Source organism: Eschrichtius robustus, chromosome 3 (assembly GCF_028021215.1).
Source record: "Eschrichtius robustus isolate mEscRob2 chromosome 3, mEscRob2.pri, whole genome shotgun sequence".
Taxonomy (NCBI): Eukaryota; Metazoa; Chordata; class Mammalia; order Artiodactyla; family Eschrichtiidae; genus Eschrichtius; species Eschrichtius robustus.
The window spans coordinates 33,585,812-33,607,078 of record NC_090826.1 but is presented as its reverse complement, the minus strand read 5'-3'; the positions used below and the strand labels follow the sequence as shown (position 1 = coordinate 33,607,078).

The following is a 21,267-nucleotide window of genomic DNA, read 5'->3' as shown; positions in this document are numbered from 1 at the left end:
CCACTCTTTTCCTTTGGCACGTGGCCATAACTCCTCCAGCACCGCCAGTCTAGCAAGTCAATTCAAGTTCCTGCTGTTTCTAACTAGGCTGGAAAATAACTTTCTTAGTTAACATACCAGACCCACAACGGGAAAGCGGATGCCACGTGGCCGGATCAGTGACTAAGCACTTCTGAGAGGTTTGAGTGAATGGAACTCAGCATCTCTAATCTGGAGCACAGGACACAGAACAACAGGGAGGGAAGGGAAGCTTGGCCTTAAACGTAGCGAGGTAGGTCATTATGGCGAGAGGGAGGAAAGGCTCTTTAAAAGAGTCCTGTGGACGTTGTCCTGGCCAGAGGAATAGAGAGGCAGTGCTGTCAGCGCTGGGGCTGTGCTGCCTGGTGATGGGGGAGCGTAACTCTAAAAGGTGGTCCCTTCTGACCTGCACGAGTCTTGTTCCCACACTGTCTTCCCTGTTGTCTTTTCATCATTGTCGGAATCACTCCTGATAAAAGTGCCACTTGTGAAAGAATGTGCTGGGGAAGTGACTGCTCACCCAGCACCCCCCATCCATCGCCTCTATCTCTACTGCTGCACCCAAAGGAGAATTGCTTATATGACTTGCAGGCAGGGCAAAAAGCTGCCTGAATTTCAGACGCTCCTTCTGGGGGCCCCACCATCTGGTCCTTGCAGACATATCTGTGACCCTCTCACTGACCCTTTTCTTCAGAGGGAACTTCTCATCTGACCTACTCTAGATTGCTTTCTTTCAGCGTCACACTCTCTGAGAACAGAAAAGGGCATTCTTACTTGTAGTTAGGCTATTGCCCTGGGAGTCTGGGCTGGGCACGGTGGAGTTGGTGCACACAGAGGCAGGTTGTTAGATATCCCCTGCTGCTGGCATTCAGGAACTCTGAGCTGCACTTCAATAATTAAAATTAGCCCTACCTGAGATTCTGGAAGAATGGATACACGAGAGAGGGTAGCATGTCCATGAGTGTAGCTGCTAGTCTAAAGAGAGATTTCTCAAAGAAATAGGAACTCAGAATTCTTTTTTTTTTTTTAAGCATTTCTTTTTCTTTTTTTTTTTTAAGTAATTTATTTATTTATTTTATTTTTGGCTGCGTTGGGTCTTTGTTGCTGCGCACGGGCTTTCCCTAGTTGTGGTAAGCGGGGGCTACTCTTCGTTGCGGTGCGCGGGCTTCTCATTGCAGTGGCTTCTCTTGTTGCAGAGCACGGGCTCTAGGCACACGGGCTTCAGTAGCTGTGGCACGCGGGCTCGGTAGTTGGGTTTTGCAGGCTGTACAGCGCAGGCTCAGTAGTTGTGGCGCACGGGCTTAGTTGCTCCACGGCATGTGGGATCTTCCCGGACCAGGGCTCGAACCTGTGTCCCCTGAGTTGACAGGCAGATTCTTAACCACTGCGCCACCAGGGAAGCCCCAGAATTCTTAAATGCAATAACACCGCTAACAACCAAGAGAAACGCACTGGTAGCAGCATGCAGAGGCTGGTAGGGGTATACATCATGGGCCTGCAGTCATGATGATAGTTTGGGGTTGGGGCGCGTGACCTTTCCTGGGAATTCTGTTCCAGTTTGCATCTCTCTGATTCAACTACCAGATAAGAGGAAGCAGGCTTTAGCCACTCTTCCTTCTTGCCTTACCAACTAGGAAGAGACAAAGACCAGGGTTATCACCTTCCGCATTGGCTGCCCCCCTTCCCTTCCCTCTTTTTCAGACAGATTCAGCCAACTCTCTGTGCTCTCCTATGCTCTCTAACCTCTGTTTCTCATAGTGGGTGCTCAGCAACTTGGCCGCTCTCACCCTAGTTTCTGTTTGCTTCCCTGAAATGTTTTAACTCTGCCCAGACAAACTAGACCTTTGCCTAGATTTCTAACTCTTCTGTGCTCCCTCGCTTATCTTTTCTGCCTGCCTACCTACCTCCCTCCCTGCCTTACTGACCCTTTGCGCCACCTCTGATCATTTTTCATTTCCTACAGTTTTCTGATTAGTTACTCAGACCTCTGCCAAAGAGCTTGATGTGCATAAGGGCTTTCTTTTGCTTTGCCCTTTGGATCTGGTGTTTATTACTCCCACCCTTCTGCCTGGCTACACGCTTCTACTAGTTCCACATCTGAAGATACCACCTCTCTTATCCAGGAGCTTACCAGCCCCCTCTTCCTTCCCTACAGCCCTGTCTCCACGCTACCCTACCCATTTCTGAGTAGGGTAACTGACTACACATTTCCAGTATAGCAAATAGTCACCAAGTGTACATCCCATTAGGCTTCCTTACCTAAGTTGAGACTTAGTTTTTTCCTCCACTGTTTTATTTTGAAAAATCTCAAACTTATAGAAAAGTTGTGCAGTAGTACAGTGAGCAGCCTTGTACTCTTCGCCTAGATTTGCCACTTAGCTTTTTGCAGTATTTACCTTATCTGTTTCTCTAAGTATATATACATGTATGCGTTTCTGTATATTTTTTGTTTATTTACTGAACCATTTGAGAGTTAAGTGCAGATGAGAGACTTGATCCTTAAACACGTTTGTATGTATCTCCTAAGAACAAGGAACACAATACTATTATCATTCTCGAGAAGTTTAACATTAATAAAATCTACTAGCTGATTTCCCCAGTTGTCCCAGTAATGTCCTTTGTAGCTTTTTTTTTTTCCTAATCCGAGATCCAGTGAAGGGTGATCCACTGCATTTAGTTATCCTGTCTCTTTAGTTTTCTTTTATCTAGAGCAGTTTTCCAGCCTTTTTAATCTACCTTCCATGATGTGACATTGGCATTTTGAAGAACTCAGGCCAGTTGTTTTGGTTCAGATCATCAAACATTTATCAAATACTTACTCTGTGCTAGATCCTATACTGGACTCTGGGGAGACAGAGAGAAAACAGACTCAATCCCTGCTCTAAAAGAGTTCCCAGCTGAGAGAGGAGATACAGGTAAACATGTATGTGGTAAGAGCATGGAACCAAAGGTACTCTGGCCCAGCCAGGAGTGATGAGCAAGGAGTAAGGTGAAAGAAGAAGTCAGGGAAGGATCCCTCAGGGAGGCAATGGCAGCTCAGAGTCCCTTCTTAAGAACTACACATGTGGCTGGATCAAGTACGAGGCCTATAAAGATTAAGTGAGAAGGAGCTCTTTCTGGTCCTCTAGAAACTAATGGTATTAAACAGGAGATTGTATTAACTTAGCTGATCCCAGTGACTGTTAATGTTAGCTGTAGTTGAAATCCACCTAGCAGTCACCTCTGGGCCTGCTGGTTCCTCTCTGCTGAAGGAAGTAGTTCATTTGTCCCATGACAGTGAGTTCCTCGTGCCTGTCTTTCCAGTTCCATCCAGGTCTTCTAAGCGGGTTATCAAGTGGTTCTCCTGACAAAACCCCAAAATTCACAGAATAAAAGCCAGATAAGAACTCATAATTTCTTAGGATGCCCCTTCATTCCCACACAAGGTTTCTTCATAGAACTGTCAGAGTTTTAAGAAGACTCAAATGTTTATAATTAATTGAAACTGTAGTGATTCCATTATTCGGTCAGTCAGTCAGTCAACCCAGTATTTATTGACAGCTCTGATTTAGGTATAGAGGGTTCCATTGTAAACTAGGAGTCAAGGTCGTTACACCCACGGAGTTTACAGCCTGGTAAAGAATATGAACAAATAAGCAAACAAATTAATTCATGGTGATGAGCGCTTTACTGGAACAAGTTCAGAGTTCAAGAGTTCAAACCCGGTGTGTCAGGGAAGACCTTCCAGAAGAAATGATATATACACTTGGACCTGAAGGAGTAGGATAATGAGGTAAAGATGCCACAGACCCAAAGAGATGGAAGAGGGGAATGATGAAGAGTATTCTTGTTGACTGAGCGTGTGAGACTGTGAGGGGCAAGAGGAAACCTGACTTGTTTCAGAAATATAGGGTAGAAAAGAAGAATGTGAGCAATGAGGCTGGAGTGGCAGCAAAGGCCCAGGCAGAAAAGGTCTAATTGACCAGGTTACAGACTTTATATCATTGAGCAGTGAGGACCCATTGAAGTATTTAAAGCCATGACTGTGTTATGGAAATAACATAATCAGATTTGTGTTTTCAAAAGCTCACTCAGGGTACTTACTGTGTGGGAGAGTAGTTGGAATAGAGCAAGAGGTAGGCCGGGAAACCAGTTGGAGGTTTTTGAATTCTGCAAGGCCTCCTAGATTTGGGGATTGTCCTTTCCTTTGATATCCAAATCTAAATAAAATTAAATGACCCCCCCCCCGCCCATCCCACATAACCCAGGATGAGGTTACATTTTCCTCGTAGTAGTGCATACTTCTAGCTCAGAATTCCTGCTTCTGCGTTGGTTCTTAATCCCTTTTTCCCCTGTCAGTTCCTGTAGTTGATGGTCTCTCCTGTAGTGCTTTGCCCCAACAGTTTGATCCATCTCCTCATCCTTCATTTCCCTAAGGAAAAACCAACACAAGTCTGTTAAGTGTACTAGACTTGTACTGAAGTTATGGGTAGAAAGAAGGATACTTACCACAAAGAAAAGGAAGCAATTTAACATTTTTGTTTTAGTGTTTATCAGATGTTATAGCAAATATCTTACTGGCCTCTTTCACCTTAGGCCTCCGCCTATTGCCATTTTCTGTGACCCATTCTAGATTTGGAGGAATTCCCTTTGCCCTCTGATTTCTCTGTTCCCTCCATCCCATACCTCCTCCCTTCCAAGCTATCAGCAGGCAACTCCAAATTAATTTACGGTGCAAAATAATTTTGTTTGCTTTTGTCTCAGCTTTCCCCTTCTACACAATGCCCAGACCTTGCCTTTCATACCAAAAGAACCATTAGTGTAATTATCTAAAAGAAAGTACCAGCTAGCCCAGATCTATACTTTCAGCAACTCAAAGAACAAAGGGAAAAGCTGTGGGTGGAGAGATTTGTTCCATCTGTTCTATGTTCCCTTTTTCTTTTTTTCTGCCTTCCTGTGGATTAATCCAGTTTTTTTTTTTTTTTTAATTTATTTCTTTTAGGCTGCGTTGGGTCTTCGTCGCTGCATGTGGGCTTTCTCTAGTTGCGGCGAGCAGGGGCCACTCTTCATTGCGGTGCGCGGGCCTCTCATTGCTGCGGCTTCTCCCGCTGCAGAGGACGGGCTCCAGGCGCGCGGGCTACAGCAGTCGCGGCTCACGGGCTCAGCAGTTGTGGCTCGCGGGCTCTAGAGCACAGGCTCAGCAGCTGTGGCACACGGGCCCAGTTGCTCCACGGCATGTGGGATCTTCCCAGAGCAAGGCTCGAACCCATGACCCCTGCATTGGCAGGCGGATTCTCAACCACTGTGCCACCAGGGAAGCCCCCTTAATCCAGTTTTTTAATGATTCTGTTCTATTTCTTTTGTTGGCTTGTCAGCTATAACTCTTTGTTATTTTAGTGGCTGCTTTAGTTTGTATTATACATTTGTTTTAACATATCACCATCTACGTTAAAGTAATAATCATATCCCTTTACATATCGTATAAGAACCTTAAAACAGTATGCTTCTCACCTCCTGACCTTTATGCTATTGTTATTATCCATTTTACTTTTACATATTTTATAAATCCCACTTTACATTTTTACTATTTTACTTTAAACAGGTATTTACCTTTTAAAGATTTTTTTCAAATAAGAAAAAATTGTTTTATATTTACCCTTTTATAGTTACCATTTCTGCTACTCTTCATTCTTTAGTGTAGAGCCATTTCATACTATCATCTTCTCTCTGCCTAAAGGGCTTTCTGTAACATTTCTCATAGTCATGTCTACTGTAGTTGAGTTCTTCCAGCTTTTGTTGCTTTGAAAAAGGTCTTTTTCGTCTTTGTTTTTGAAAGGCACTTGTGTTGAGTTTAGAATTCCAGGTTGACTTTTTTGTTGTTCAGCACGCTAAAGATGTGGCTCTACTGTCTTCTGGTTAGCGTTGCCTCTGATGAGAAGTCTTCTGTCATTCATATCTTTGGTCTCTTGTATTCGTCTTTTCCCTCTGGATGCTTTTTAGGTTTTCTGTTTATCATTGGTTTTAAGCAATTTGATTATGCTGACTTTGGTGAGGTTTACTTCATGCCTCTTGTGCTTGGGGTTAACTGAGCTTCTTGGATATGAGGGTTTGTCATTTACATCAAATTTGAAAAAATTTCTGTCATTCATTCTTCATATATATTTTGTCACATCTCCTTTGGGGACTCCAATTAGACACATATTAATCCTCCTGAAATTTTCCCACAGTTTACTGATGCTTTTAAAATATTTTTTAACCCTTTTTCTGTGTTTTACTTTGGGTAAACTCTACAGATATGGTTAAGTTAGCTGATCTTTTCTTCGGCAGTGTCTAATCTACTGTTAATCCATCCCATGTATTTTTCATCTCAAACATTGTATTTTCATTTTTAGAAGTTCAGTATGGGTCTTTTTATATCTTCAGTGTCTGCTTAACCTGCTCAGTCTTTGCTTTACCTTCTTGAACATATGAAATATAGTTATAATCACCTCTCCAGTACTCTGGCCTATGAACTTTAGCTGCCATGTTCTACCTGGACTCTCAGCTCCAACTCCTCAACTCAGGGAGATCACCGGGCACTGTCTGATCTTCCCCTCCCTGCACTGTAGCCAGGAAGCTCTCCACACAGTAAGCTGGGAGCAAGCCTAGGGCTCATCTCATTTGTTTCTCCTCTTTCAGGAGTCTCTATCCTGCACTATCTAATGCCCAGTGTCTGAAAACTTATTTTATATATTTTGTCTTTTCTTTTAGTTGTTTGAAGCAGTAGGCTATGTCTGATCCTTAGCTAGCAGTGGAAATCCAGAATGTATCTTGAATCCATGGATATCTTATCATCTCTACTGCCTTCACCATCATCCTCCCTCTCTTGGCCTGAGAGATCCTTTCTGGCCTATCTGGTCCCCTTACTCCCTCTCTTGTTCCTCTCTGGTCCATTGTCTACTTAATAGCCCAAATGGTCTTCTTAAAGCATAAATTAGATTATGGCAGTCCTTCACTTAAAACTCTTTAGTGGTGTTCTAATGCACTTTTATTTATTTATTTATGTGGCTGCATCGGGTCTTAGTTGCGGCATGCGGGATCTTTGCTGTGGCATGTGGGGTCTTTCATTGCAGCGCGCGGGCTCTTCATTGTGGCACGCTGGCTTCTCTCCAGTTATGGCACGTGGGCTCCAGAGTGCACGGGCTCAGTGGTTGAGGCACGTGGGCTTAGCTGCCCCGCGGCATGTGGCATCTTAGCTCCCCGACCAGGGATCGAACCTGCTTCCCCTGCATTGGAAGGCAGATTCTTAACCACTGGACCACCAGGGAAGTCCCTCTAATGCACTTTTAATAAAATCCAGATGTCTTACTTTGGTTTGCAGTGTCCTGCATGATCTGGCCCCTGCCTACCTCTCCAAATTCATCTCTTTGTTCCCTACATTTTAGCTATATTGTTTTTCCCCATTTCCCTGAATATTCCAAGCTGTTTCTACCTCAGGGTCTTTCTGTATGTGACCAGGCAGCAGCCCCTAGGCATTGCACCAGGGAACCTACAGCAGATCCTTTCCCGTGATCTACCCAGACCCATAAAATTCTCTGCATGTGGGGAGTATCCTGAGTCCTGGACCACATTCTTATCCTTTGTAGTTTTCCTTAGAAATCAGCTGTTTAGCTAATGCTTTGGGATTCATTTAGGGCCTCCATTGAACCCTAAAACCAAGCACACTATCTGGCACACCTCCACTTGGACTCTTCTTCAGAACACAACTTGTCAAGTTGCCACGGAGGCCTCTCAGGGTCTCCTCATCTAAAAAGCTCCCCCTGTTATTTTCTGTCTTAATTCCCTATTCCTTTCTTAGGAATATTTACAACAGTTTCTATTTTTTATGAGCTTGTATTTTGTCATCCTCCCCACTAAATTAAATATTCCATGAGGGGAAGGGTGAAATCTATCTTTTTCACCATTCTCAGTATCCATCACCCTAACTGTCACATAGTAAGTACTTAATAATATTTGTTGAATGAAAGGATACTTAGTAGAGGATGTGGGACATGTGGTTCAGAGAAGGATATTTTTTTAACATGGGACAGACTTAAGTCTGTCTTAAGCATACGTAAGAACTGTGCTAGCCTCTGAGTCCTGTGTTGGTGTAAGAAGTTTCTTAGATCCACAACTGTAGTCGTTTCTTGATCATTCAGTCTACCCCCATGAAGGGGAAAGCATGCTTCTGAGCGTAGAGTCCTTGAATCTCAGAAGCAGAAATGGCTCTAGAGATGATCTAGTATCTAGCCCAGCAGACAGTTGTGTTCGTCTGACTTCTGCTTAAATACCCCTAATGATATGTTGCTCACAATCACCATTGGCAATCAGTTTTATTGTTCAATACTTTTGATTACCAAATGCCTTCCTTTTTGAGCTGAAATCTACCTTCTTATAACTCCTACCCCTGCTCTACTCTCTGCCTTCCAAAAAACAAATCTACCTCCAGCCCTCTTCTCTACCCATGACTGCCCTTGGTGTCTCTGTCTCCTCTGACTTTTCTCCAGCCTGTATATGCCCACCCTCTTTCTCCTTTGCCATGAATTCTAGGCCTCTCACCACCGTTCTGGTCATCCTCCACTGGGAAGTCTAGTTTTTAAGGTCAGCCTTGCAATGTGATACTCAGAAGATCTGCTTCTCACTGAAAATAGCTGTGTAAGGGCAAGGTCCTTGTCTGTGTTTACCTCTGCATACCCCATACCTAGCACAGTGGCTGGCACACAAAGGGTGCTCAACAAATGTTTGTTGAATGAATGAACCAGCTCCCTCTCATGCTGATTGTTCTCATGTCTCCAGCATTCAATGGTGAATTTAATTCATGTTGATCCTGTGAGGCTAAGGGATTTCATCTCCATTTTATAGAAGCTGAATCCCAGAAAAAAGGTGGTGATCATTGACTAATCATCATGCCAGAAATAGAACTCAAGTGTTCCAGCCCCAAGTTCTGATCCCTGGGCCAGTGGTTTCAAAGTTTGTTTTGTTTTAGCAGTAGAGCTCCTTTTTTTTTGCAAAGGTAAGATTATATGAAACTCTGGTATATAAAAGCTAAACCCAGAGCTGTTTTGATAGAAGCTGGGATGAGGCCCAGGCTCTACCCAGGAGCTGGGAGTTCTGCAGGGCTCTGTGGAGCACAGTTGGAAAGCACTGCAGTCTTCTGCCCTGGCATCATCCTACTGAAGGCAGCCAGGGCCTCATTTGATCAGCCTTAAGCTGACTAGGACCTCTCAGAGCCTTGGGCATGATGCTTCATTTTTCCTCTTCATCTCATTAGGATAAGATTTAATGACCTTGCCTAGTCCAGGTGCCACCAGTCCAGATTTTCAGACCTCTCAACTCAGAATCCAGATTTCATTTACCATTCTTAGCATTGCCAAGAGAAGAGACACTTAACTGATTTTGCATCAGCATCTGGTGAACCCCTGGCATTGTCATCATAATTATTCTTCACATCTGTTAGCTCACGTGAAGTAGGTCTTTGCTGAGTAAAATGAGTACTAGAAAGGTGAGGTTATTACTGTGCTGATAAATACAGAAACTAGAGTTCATTTTTTTCTTGAGCTATTTCAGAGAACTTCGATTTACACTCTAACTCTGAATGAAGAATAAAATACAACTCCCCACCTTTGTAAAGTCCATCCCATTCTGTTTTCTCATTTGATGTTCTCAGCATGACAAAGGGTGAGTTTTCCCCATTTTACAGATGAGGAAGCTAGTACCCAGAAAAGACAAATATCTTGCCTTGAATCACATACCTAGTGAGAGGCAGGAGCCCAGAAGTAGAACCCAGGCGTCCTGTTTCCCGGATTGGATTCCTGTCCTTGTCTCAAAGTGGGACATTGCTATAATCATCTCTCCTGGAAAATAGGAATCTGAAACCTCACCTGCAGAAATGGGGTGGGATATGGTTTAGGTATCCTAGAGCCTCAGAGACTTCTCTCTTCAGAATCATTTCTAGGACAGGGCTTCATCAGTTAAATTTCCTGAGATATGGATGAATAGCTGTCCCGTGCTAGATTTGACTGTAATCCCATGGTTTACCAAGCAATTCTAGGTGAGAATTAGAAAGTAGTCCTAAAATCCTAAACCATCTTGCCAAAGAGGTCTCACTGTATACCAGACAGTTTCCTTGAATTTAGTGTTCATCAGAGGCCCTGTATGAATCCCAAGCATTATCTAAACACCTAATCTCTAAGAAAAACCACAAAGGACAGTGTGATATGGTCCAGGACCCAAGACATGTCCCATAAGCAGAGAAGGCAGTGGCCAGAGGATCTGACTTGGTATGGGTAGAACCCAACCATGAGAGGGAGTCTGCTTCCGGTTCTGTAGTGCAATGATTAGGGGCTGCTGCGTGGGGTTGGGCCGTGGCCTGGGTGTAGTAATGTCAGGATGAGGTGCCCTTTACGAAGGCTTTCATAGCCATTCTCTTTTGCTGTTCACAAACCCCTTGGGAGAAAGGGGCCTCCCATGTTATAGGTTAGGAGACTGAGGTTCTGAGGGAAGCACCTTGTCTGCTGAGTGGCTGAGTCAAATTCTAACCCAGATTCTGTGCTCCACGCCCATGGTCTCACTACTATACAACCCCAGCTTCCTTGGAATGTTTCCATAAAACAAGGCAAATAGGAAAGGAGGGAGGAAACATAGGAGCAGATCCTTTGCAGACAGGCCTTTAGCCAGGCATCCAGAAGCATTTCTGAGGTGTCCTGCTGGCTAAGAGGGTCAGCTTCTAAAGTGCCCTCCTCTAAGCAAATGTATCTCTTCTTCAGCACCCCTATTCCCTGCTCTAGCATCTTGTGTTAGGGCAGACTCTTCCCAGAATAGCTTTCTTTTTTTTTAAGGTTCTCCTTGTCAGAAAAAGCCTAAGACATCCAAACCAGAAGAAAACTCAGAGACCATCTAGTCTAAAAGTCTCTGAGGAGATCCATGTCCAGAGAGTGGCATTGGGCTTGACTAAGGCCACCTAGTGAGAGCCAGAGCCATGACTGGTACACAGGCATCCAGTGACCCAGCCCAGGGCTCTCTGCTTTGCTGCCTCTTGCTCCACCCAAACAGATTCCTGGGAGCCAGCGCCCTGGCAGTCCTTTCAGGCTAGTCCCTGCTGTAACTCTGGTTTTACTGTTTTCCAGGTGAGACCTTTGCCCTGGGAAATAGTCTGGCCCGGTCCTTGGAGCCACACTCAGACTCAATGGACTCCACCTTGAATCCCACCAACCTTGTCAGCACCTCCCAAAATCTTCGAAACCCTGGGTACCGGCCTTTGCTTCCATCCTGTGGCCTCCCACTGAGCACTGCCTCGGCTGTGCGCAGATTCTGCTCCAGGGGTAAGCTTTTCGGAGTTCTGGCTCTCCTGCCCTCTCTCATTCTTTCCTTCTTTCCTTCCTGAACCCTGGGAGGCCAGAAAGGACTTAACTCTGTTGCCTGCTGCCCGGAGGTTGGACTGGGGTCTGGGCTACCATTGTGCCTGACTAGGCACCTGGGGAGCAATTGAAGCTCTGGGATTAGCTTGAGAATAACAGAAACTAAGAGCCAGCGGCCTAGAGCCAAAGGGAAGGGAAGGGGTCCTTCGTTCATTCATGAGCCATTTATTTGAACACCGTCTGTGTTTGTCATGGGGACGCAAAAATCAATCACTTCTTGTCCTTAAGGAGCTCAAGGTCTTGTGGGAGAGACAAACACTTAAATAGATAACTGGAAAACAACATCTTGAATGTGGCTAAAGAGACACACTTTGAGTTGCATGAAAACTGCAAGAAGGAACGCCTAACCCAAGCTTGGTATCCAGGGGAAGCTTCCTTGAGAAAGTGTCTGACATTTTAAATGTTGACTATATTAATGTATTAGGATTGGTAGGGGAGGGAGAGCTTTCCAGGGAAGAGAGTACAGTATGGACAAGGGCAAAGGGATAAGAACTAACACAGATTGTACCAGGAACTACATGCAGTTTGGTATTGCTGAAAAACAAAATGTAATTCTGGGACTTCAAAGGGAAAAGCCTGGAAGCGTCAGGGGTTGTATCACAGAGGACCTTAAATGCCACGTTAAAGAGTTTGGAGTTGATCTTATAGGTAATGCGAAGCTCTGGAGACTTTTACTTAGAGGCAAGACCTAAGCAGGTTTGTGTTTCCAATAGATCATTGACTACTGTGTTGTGGATGGAGCTGAGGCAGGACAAGAGTAGAGAGACCACTTAGGAGGTTACTTAGGTTTCTGGCCAGACCAGAAATGATAAAGGCCTAGATTAGGGCAGTGGTAGAAGGTTTGTAGAAGAGAGAATAGATTTGAAAACTCTTCATGAGGTAAATTGAGTCAGATTCAAGGGTTGTGAGGAAGGAGTGGGAATGTCTCCCAGGTTTCTAGAAGGGGTGACTGGATAGATGGTGGTGCCATTCCCTGAGAGAGGGAACCAACCATAGAAGAGAAAGAAGGGGAGGGAGCCCGTGGGTCATCTAGGTGATACCCAGCAGGCAGTGGCTGTGCAGGTCTGATCCTCAGGGAAGAGGACTGAGCTGAAGTTAAATATTTGGGAGTCATCAGCAAATAGATGGAAGTTGAAGCTGTAGGGTGAATGACACCCAACTCCCAGGAGTATGTCTAGAATGAAAAGAACAGTTGACCAAGGAAGGAGTTCTGGGGACCAACAAAGTTCAGGAGGAGGGAACAGGAAGAGGATCCCACCAAGGGGACAAAGGAGTAGTCAAATGTGAGGAAAAACAGAAGAATTTGATACTGTGGTGGCCAGGAGTACAGAGAGTGTTTTAAGACGAGTACAACCCAAAAGGGTTCAGTAAAATAGGACTGAGAAATATCTACTGGATATGGTGATTAGTGAGTAATTGGTGAACTTAGTAAGAGCAGCTTCAGTGGTGCTGGAGGGTGGTGAGGGCAGATTGCAGTGGATGGGGACATCAAGGAGGGTTTGATGAGAAAAAAGGAGGTGACCTTCAAAAGAAGGTCTTCTAGAGTGGGTGCACGCTGGGCATGTTTATCAGAAGACAACTTGAGCCTTCCAAGGAGAAGAAATTAAGAATATAGGAAAGAGGAGAAAGTAAGGCCTTGGGGGTGGTAGAAAGGATTAGGGATCAGTCTTAAGACAGAAGGAGGCACACCTTGCTCCCTGAGACTGGAGGGAAAATTGACTGTGGCCATGAGGGAATGGAGAGAGGGCTGAGTAGGGAAGGGCTCCAGAGTGCCAGGAGATTGGACTAGCCATAAAGAAGACAGGAGGAAATAGGTCAAGGAGGAGGGGATGGTTTGCAGGAAACACGAAGGCCCAGCGATGCTTGGAGCTTGGAGGCTAGTTTGCCACTTTACAAGAGCTATGGTTTTCTTGTGTGGTTCTCAGAAACCTAGATGTGGGGTGAAAAAAGACAGTTTGAGAGTTAAGTTTTTATGTTGAGCTAGCAGGGCAGGAGGGGGCGGGGAGCGGGGGAGCATGTACTCAGTGGAGCTGGAAGAAGAGCAGTTTAGATCATCAACACTGGATCTGGGCAGGGTGGGGAAGAAGCAAGGCTGAGAGAAGGCTGAAGGATGGGGAGACTGTAAGTTTGATGTGCTAAAGATCTTTGTGACATAATGATTATGGGGACATAGGTCCCAAGAGAGTTGCAAAGGTGGGATGTTGGGGTCGGAGAGGGGGATGCTTAAAATTCCAAAGTGGATTTGTTCCAAGTGATGCAAGAACCAGACAGTAACCTTGGCAGTAAGCATTTGAAGTATAGTAGAGATGAAAGTCTCTGGAAGCAAGGCAGCAGTTGAATGGATTGCCTCTGAGGATTATGGCAGGAATTGGGGTGGAACAGAAGGTAGTGAGTTAAGTACCCAAAAGTCTTCATTTAACAAAGAGCAGAAACCCAGAGATCTACAGATGAAAGTGATCAGGAAGAGCAGATGGTCGGTACATGTTTGGCCTCTGAAGAACACGAGCTTCCATCAGAAGATGGTCTAAAAGCAGCAGTGGGGAGACAGGAGAATGCCATTTCCACACCCACTGTGGCCTCCCCCAGTCCAGGGATGGATGAGGTGTGAAAGAATAAGAAGACTCCAGTAGCCAGGCCTGCAGTGGCAGAGGGGGTTCTCAGGAAGGCTGAGACAGGGAGAGAAGCCTGGGATGCCCCTCCCCGACCCTAACCCCAGCAAGGCCCCAAATGGAGCAGCGTAAGGAGCTCTGAAGTAGAGGCAGAGCGGAGAGTTGGTGCCCTGCCTTGAGCCTTCAGTCACCTCGGCTCTCAGGTCTTCATGTTCCTCATACACAAAGTGGAGGTGGTGATACTGACCTGCTCTTTTCACAGGCGTGTTAAATGGATCAGATGGAAGCAGGGATATGGGGTCATTTTGGAAACTAAATCATTCCCGAGGTATGAGGGGGTTATTATTAGTGTTCTCTTCCCCAAAGCCCTGTTTCTGTTAGGAGTGCTTCCTTTTTTTTTTAACTTTATTTTTTTTTATTGAAGTACAGTTGATTTACAGTGTAGTGCCAATCTCTGCTGCACAGCAGAGTGACTCAGTTATACACACATAGGCATTCTTTTTTTTATAATCTTTCCCATTATGGTTTATCCCAGGATATTGAATAGGGTTCCCTGTGCTCTGCAGTAGGACCTTGTTGTTTATCCAACCCTACTGACATACATAATAGTTGGCATCTGCTAATCCCAAACTCCCAGTCCTTCCCTCCCCCGCCCCCTCCCCTTGGCAACCACAAGTGTGATCTCTATGCGTGTGAGTCTGTTTCTGTTTTGTAGACGGGCTCACCTGTGCCATATTTTAGATTCCACACATAAGTGACATCATACTGATAGGCTGCCTCGCTTGGCACTGGCCTCAGATGCCACTGTTGTCTCCCACTCTTCCCTTGGGATACACTGGGAGTCTGTTGGCCAAGTCACAGTCTGAATCTCTTTTGACCCTGAAGATCCTCATAAAGCTATGAGAGAATTCTCTTTGGTTGGCCCTAGAATTGTTTCTCTCAAAGAATTTAGATGACAATCTATGCCCTCCCTCATTTCATTGATCCATATGGTCGGGCCTCAGTTTGTCAGTCTGGCCTCTTGTGGATGCGCCCCACCTTCCTTAGTCATCCTCAGACTGAGACATTCTGCCTTGCGTGAAGAGTGACCACCAGCTGTGCCCATTGGGTGGAGAGAGAGAATCCTGGTATAGTCTGTCTGCAGGAACGGGCATAGGAAAAGACAGAGACAGGGCACTAACTTCTCTCCTTCCTAGCTGTGTGGTCCTGGGCAAGTCACTTCACTTCTCTGGGCCTCAGTTCCCTCATCTCTAAACTAAAGATGATGATACTTCCTTCAAAAGCTGTTTTAAGGGTCAAGTGAACTGACACTGCTGGGAGTTCTGGGTATATCAGGCCACTCTCCGCCACATTCACCACCGCCACCTGGTGCATCCCAGTCGTCTCTTGCCTGGACTATTATAGTAGCCTCCTTTTCAACTGGTCTCCCTTGCTTCTGTCCTTGCCCCCCTAACGACTGTTATCAACGCAGACTCAGAGTATAAGTTGGTTCGTGTCACTCCTCTGCTCAAAACCAACCTTCAGAAAAGCCAGTGGTTTGTCAGTGGCTTACAAGGTCCTCTGTGATGTGCCCTGCCACTCGTCCCGCCCCACCACATACATACATACTCTCAGATGTTATTTCCTGCCATGTTCTCTTCATTCACTCTGCTCCAGCACACCGGCCTCCATGCTGACCCTTAAACATGCCAGTCTTCTGCTCAAGGTCTCTGCTCAAATGTCATCTCAGAGATGCTCTCCTGACCACTGTATAAATTAGCAACTTCCTGCCTCCTGCCCTCATGGAGTGTATGTTCTAATGGAGTAGGCTAGCAGACAAACATGTAAATATATAATAGTATTATATGTGAGTATGTATGTGTGTGTATTTATAATATCATTATATAAGTATGTGTATAATTGTGTGTGTGTGTGTGTGTGTGTGTGTGTGTGTGTGTGTGTGTGTGTGTGTGTGTGATTCCTAGCTCCCCTGGGTAGAGGAATTAGCTAAGATGGTCCAAGAAGCTAAGATGGACATATTCATGTGTAGTATCTGCTCCCTGCTCTCCATCATCTGTGCAGTTGGTTTCTGTCTCAGCATCGCAGTGGACTTTTTTTAGGGCAGGGAGAAGTGGCTGGCTCACACAGCCCTCTCCAGCTCCCTGTCTACCACCCCTCTAAAAAGCCTTCGGAATTTCTATGGCGCTAATCACCCTGCTTGCTCCAGCACACTTCTCTCCGGTCTGGTCAGTGCCCAGCTACAAGCTTGAGAGGTAGTATGTTCCAATCTCTTCCCCAGGGAGCAGAAGGGGTGCCAAGCCAAGTGTGCTTCAACTTTTAGACCTGGGACCCGGAATGAAGGAATATGAGAGAAGATCTTTAGCCTTTGCAAGACATAGTTGAAGAGTAGGGCCTTTCTACTTTCACTGGTGTTTCACCTCTGACAGTTAGCTGTTGACTGGGCATCTCCTGGGTGGTGAGGATACCGACACGAGCAAGGCAAGGTCCCTGCCTTAAGACAGACCTAGTCTGGCGGGGAGACAGAAAAATATACATGGAACTATTACATAGGATCGTTCATTCACTTAGCAAACGTGTCTGAACATCTGCTGTGGCAGAGCAGGCGCTCTTTTCTGTGCTGTGAAAGGAAAACGCCCTCCTCCCGCCTGTCTGCCCACGTTCAGTACTCTGTTCAGCACTGCTTCACTTCCCCTGCCGACGTTTGGGTCTCCACACACCGAGCAATTCTGCAATGCCAGCTGGGCCTCCTGCAGTTTAACTCAGTTCTGACACTAGCTCCCTGGAGGAAGCGTCAGACCCCACAGGATAAGGGCTCAGTCCCACAAGACTGACCCCCCACACACACACACATACTTCAGCTGCCAGTTCAAAGTCCACATTGTTACCTGTGCTTCTGACTGACTGGCTCTAAATTAGAGGTTCCTGTGATCCCTTCCATGGGTTTGATTAACCTGCTAGAGCATCTCACAGAGCTCAGGAAAACTGTTTACTTGCTAGATTACCAGTTTTTTATTAAAAGGATGCAATTCAGGAACAGCCCAATGGAAGAGATGTGTAGGGGAAGGTATGGGGGAAGGGGTGTGGAGCTCCTGTGCCCTTCCTGGGTACACTGCTTTCCCAGTACCTCCACACATTCACCAGCCCAGAAGCTCTCTGAAGCCCTGTCCTTTGGGCTTTTATGGAGACTTCATTATATAGGCAAGGTTGCTTATGTCATTGGCTGTTGGTGATTGAACTCAATCTCTAGCCCCTCTCCCTTCCCCAGAGATTGGGGGGTGGGGCTGAAACTTCCCACCCTCTAGTCACCTGGTTGGTCCCTCTGGCAACCGGCCCCCATCCTTAGGGGCTTTCCAAAAGTCACCTCATTAACATACCCAGGTGTGGCTAAAAGGGACTTGCTACGATTAGCAAAAGACACCTTTATTTCTCAGACCACTTAGGAAATTCCTAGAGTTTTAGGAGTTCTGTGTCAGAAAAGGGGATGAAGACAAATACATATGTTTCTTCTTATTAATCACAGTATCACAAGGACATAGCAGGGAATAGGAGAAGACAGATAAACATAAATGCATGAAATTACTGTAGGCTGTGATATGTGCTGGGGGTGGAGGGAACTAGAGTAACTGGATTGAGAATGATTATGTGGGGAGTGAGTACTTTTATTAGGATATCAGGGAAGGCCTCTCAGAGGAATCAATATTTGAGGTGAAACCCAAATGTTGAGAAGGAATCAGGTATGCAAAGATGTGGGGAAAAGACAATTTTAGACAGAGGAAATTGTGTGCCTGGGTCAAAGAATAAAAGCATGGCTTATTCAGGAGGCAGAAAGAAAGCCAGAGTGTCTGGAGCTTGGTGAGTAAAGGATGGGGGGAAGGGAGAGAGGAGATAGAAAGGGCCAGATGATGGGATACCTTCTAGACCATGGTAAGGGGTTCGACTTTATTTCAGGTACGCATTTCGAGGCCATTGCATTTATTGACATGATCCGATTACTTTTTAAAGCTTGTTTTGACTGCTTTATGGAGAAAAGATTATTAGAGTGATGTGATGGGGGAAAGTGTGTAGAGATTGAGCTGTAACCAAGAGATCCATGGAATGCTTTGTGAGACCAATTATTTCAGGATTAGACCGGAAAAGTTTCATAAAGGAGCTGATCCTTGAAGCCGACCCTTGCTTAGCTAAGTCGGAGTTTGCCAGAAAAAAAAGGAGAAATTGAAGGGAGAGAAGGGGGCACATTCCAGGCAGAGGGGATGAAGCATGCCAGAGATCTGTGCAGGTGATGATCATACGGAGAGCTCAGATCCCACAGGGGAAATGGGAGGGGCTGTTTTTGAGCCAAGATTGAGATAAAAGCTCTAAGCAGACCACTAAATTAACATTGAGATTCCTGGCAGCCAAGGCAAAACTGTTCTGCCTCCAAGTGTTTGGCTGACTTTGCTACAGCCTTGGAAGAGGCACTGGGTATAACTACCCACCACTTGTTTTCCCTTCCTGGGCCCCAAGGACTTGGCTATCATCTTACCCAGCTCCCGAGGTCTCTCTAGAAATGGTCCCCAGAGCCAAAGCAAAAGCAGCCTCACCTACCAGCTCCTCCACCCCCCAGTCTAGGTAATCCCCTTACTTCATTGCTACCCCTGATTCAGGTCCAGGCTGGATCACAACCTCAGTTTAAAACTCCTTCTAACCATTTCCAGAATCAGACCTACCCTTAAGATTTGAGTGAAGAGGGTCTCAGGCCTTTGGTCCCTTTGTTGAAAACCCTTCCCTCCCTCGGTTGCCTCTGGTTCCTCTGCTCTGGCACTGCTGAGCCTCAGTGGTCACACAGGGCCATTGGGACAGGCCAAGGAGAGTGCTGGGGAGTGACAGACCAGTCCCGGCCCGTTATGCAGGTGTCCTCCTGTCCTGCAGGGTCGGACCGCCGGGATGCCTCTCGACAGAGTGGCCGGGACCCCTCCTCGTGGACAGTCGAGGACGTGATGCAGTTTGTCCGGGAAGCTGATCCTCAGCTTGGACCCCATGCTGACCTCTTTCGCAAACACGTAGGTGCCCCTGCCTGACCTCTCCTGTGTCCGCTGGGAGTCTTACTTCTGCAACTTACAGACTTTTAAAGGGGCACGAGCTATATACTTGTTCTAGGTCCCTTGAAACTGAGCACAGGTGACACCATACAAACTTAGAGACAGAATCTTGGGTCCCAAACAGCCCTCACTGGGCACTGAATTCAGCTCACTCCTTTAGTGTAGGATCTGATTCAGCCACACTCCTACTGGGTCCCAGGGACAGGACTCTCCTAGGAGCACTTGCTCTCCTAGCTACCTGCTGTGGCCTAAGGCCGAGTTAAAAGAGTCTCTTGCCAAGTGACCCCCCAACTCTCCTACCTCATCAGAACCCCATCCTCCACTTTCTCCGCTCTGAGCCTCCCCCATCTCTTCAAGTGGCCATTTGGCCCTGTGGCCAGGGACTGCTGCTGACCCCCCTGCAGTGACCGTACTCCTCATCTGGGGCTCAAACCCACTTCCCTGTAGCCCCTACCGCTTGGTGCTGTTCTGTGCTTGGGGCACTCAGAACAGCTCTGCTACCTCTCACTGGTCACTTACTCCTTCATGCCAGTGGGTTTGGAGGGTGGTCTTAGATCAGGCCTGAAGGTCTCACAGCTGCTCAGCGAGTGCCTGCTTTGTGCCTGGCTCACACGGAGGGGTCCCTGCTGCTCAGGAAGGCAGGTGACTCACCGGATAGCCCTTGAGGGTCAATACAAAAATAGTCCGTGATGAGTGACAAGTACACTGACCGGGGAGGCCGCCTGGGAGGAGACAGAATTGAGCTGACCTCAGAGGTTTGGGAGACGGGGAGACTGCCTCTCGGGCAGCAGAGAAAGGAGATTCCTATAAACGTGTGTGAAGAGCTTAACCCGGGGGGTCAGTAGTAGATGCTGGGGAGGGGTGGCTGGAGACAGAAGCTGGGGAGAACAGGTAGGCTGTAGCATCGCAGCAGGTTCACTGCCACGTGGCTGGCATCTCTCTGGGTGGCCTTTAATCAGAACCTGGGGTGGTCAGACCACCCAGGCCTCTGATGGCGCCTCCCTCCATCCCCCCAGGAGATCGATGGCAAGGCCCTGCTTCTGCTGCGCAGTGACATGATGATGAAGTACATGGGTCTGAAGCTGGGGCCTGCACTCAAGCTCTCCTACCACATTGACCGGCTGAAGCAGGGCAAGTTCTGAACAGGGAGACGCAGCCTAGACAACCGAGGGATCGAGCAGAGGGGCCATTCTTCTCCCAGGAAGGAGGGCCGTCGGCCCCTTCCCAGGCACCTCAGTGGGGTCCGAGGCTGCCTCAGGACTCCAGGAGGCTGTGTGGAGCTGCCAGCACTGCCCCTCCTGCCATGGTATGTCCTTCCATGAAGGGCCGAGGTGGGCATGGGGCCCCGGGTTGGCGCTGCTCTTCCCCTCAGCCCTGCCTCGGCTCTGAGGTCTCCTGTATTTATTGCTCAGGCCTGGCCGGCCTCTCCCCAGGAGCTTAGACTGAACGCCTTCCAAGTGATGGAGGAAGGGGCTGACCCCTGAGGCCTCAGAAGACGGGGCCCTGAAGTGACACTCGTGCCCGGTCCCCTCACCACCCGCTGGGCCTGGTGTGGCTCCCCATTGCCCCACGGCTCCTGCCTTCTTCTCACGAGATCCGCGGACTCCAAACTCATGGTGCAGACCTCTACCTTTTTTAAGAAAAGATCTTTTCTTATTGTTAATTTATTGTTTCTGGCACTTGGGCAAGCCCTCCAGTTCATACCCCTCTCGCTCCAGACACAGGGTTTCAGGAGGAGGGAGACTGCCCTGCCCCGGCCCCAGACAGGCCCTCTCCAGAGCGGTGTGGCCCCTTTTCAGAGGACATTACCTAGGGTCCCTGTCCCCTTGCCTCTCTTCCTCCGCTGGGCCCTCTGCAGCCTCTGCCTCATCTGTGGGAATGGGAGTCCCTGCCCTGCACTGTCCCCACCGCAGCTCCTTGCCCTGGCCAGAATTTCTGCTGAAGAAGGTTGGGCCCAATGATTTTAAGCCAAGAAGGCCCTAAGATGGATGGGAGAAAGGGGTCTCTAGGCTGGAGTCTGGTTGTACCCACTCCACTGTCCACATGCTTCCTTTGTAAGCAAGTCAGCAGCACAGCTGCGCCCGCTGCCATCTGGACTTACTTATTTTATGTCAATTTGTTTATAAATAAAAAACAATATAGATGCCA

General features: G+C 47.0%; 1 protein-coding gene across 12 annotated transcripts in view; it reads left to right on the top strand.

The window, feature by feature from the left end:
- SCMH1 (Scm polycomb group protein homolog 1) overlaps positions 1-21,267 on the top strand; it is a 203,093-nt gene extending 181,826 nt beyond the window's left edge. For all 12 annotated transcript variants that reach the window (XM_068539649.1, XM_068539638.1, XM_068539640.1 and 9 more), the window contains 3 exons: positions 11,142-11,336; positions 18,950-19,080; positions 20,136-21,267. In XM_068539649.1, coding sequence (XP_068395750.1) covers positions 11,142-11,336; positions 18,950-19,080; positions 20,136-20,261 — 452 coding nt within the window. In that variant the 3' untranslated portion in view covers positions 20,262-21,267. The remainder of the gene's footprint in view (positions 1-11,141; positions 11,337-18,949; positions 19,081-20,135) is intronic.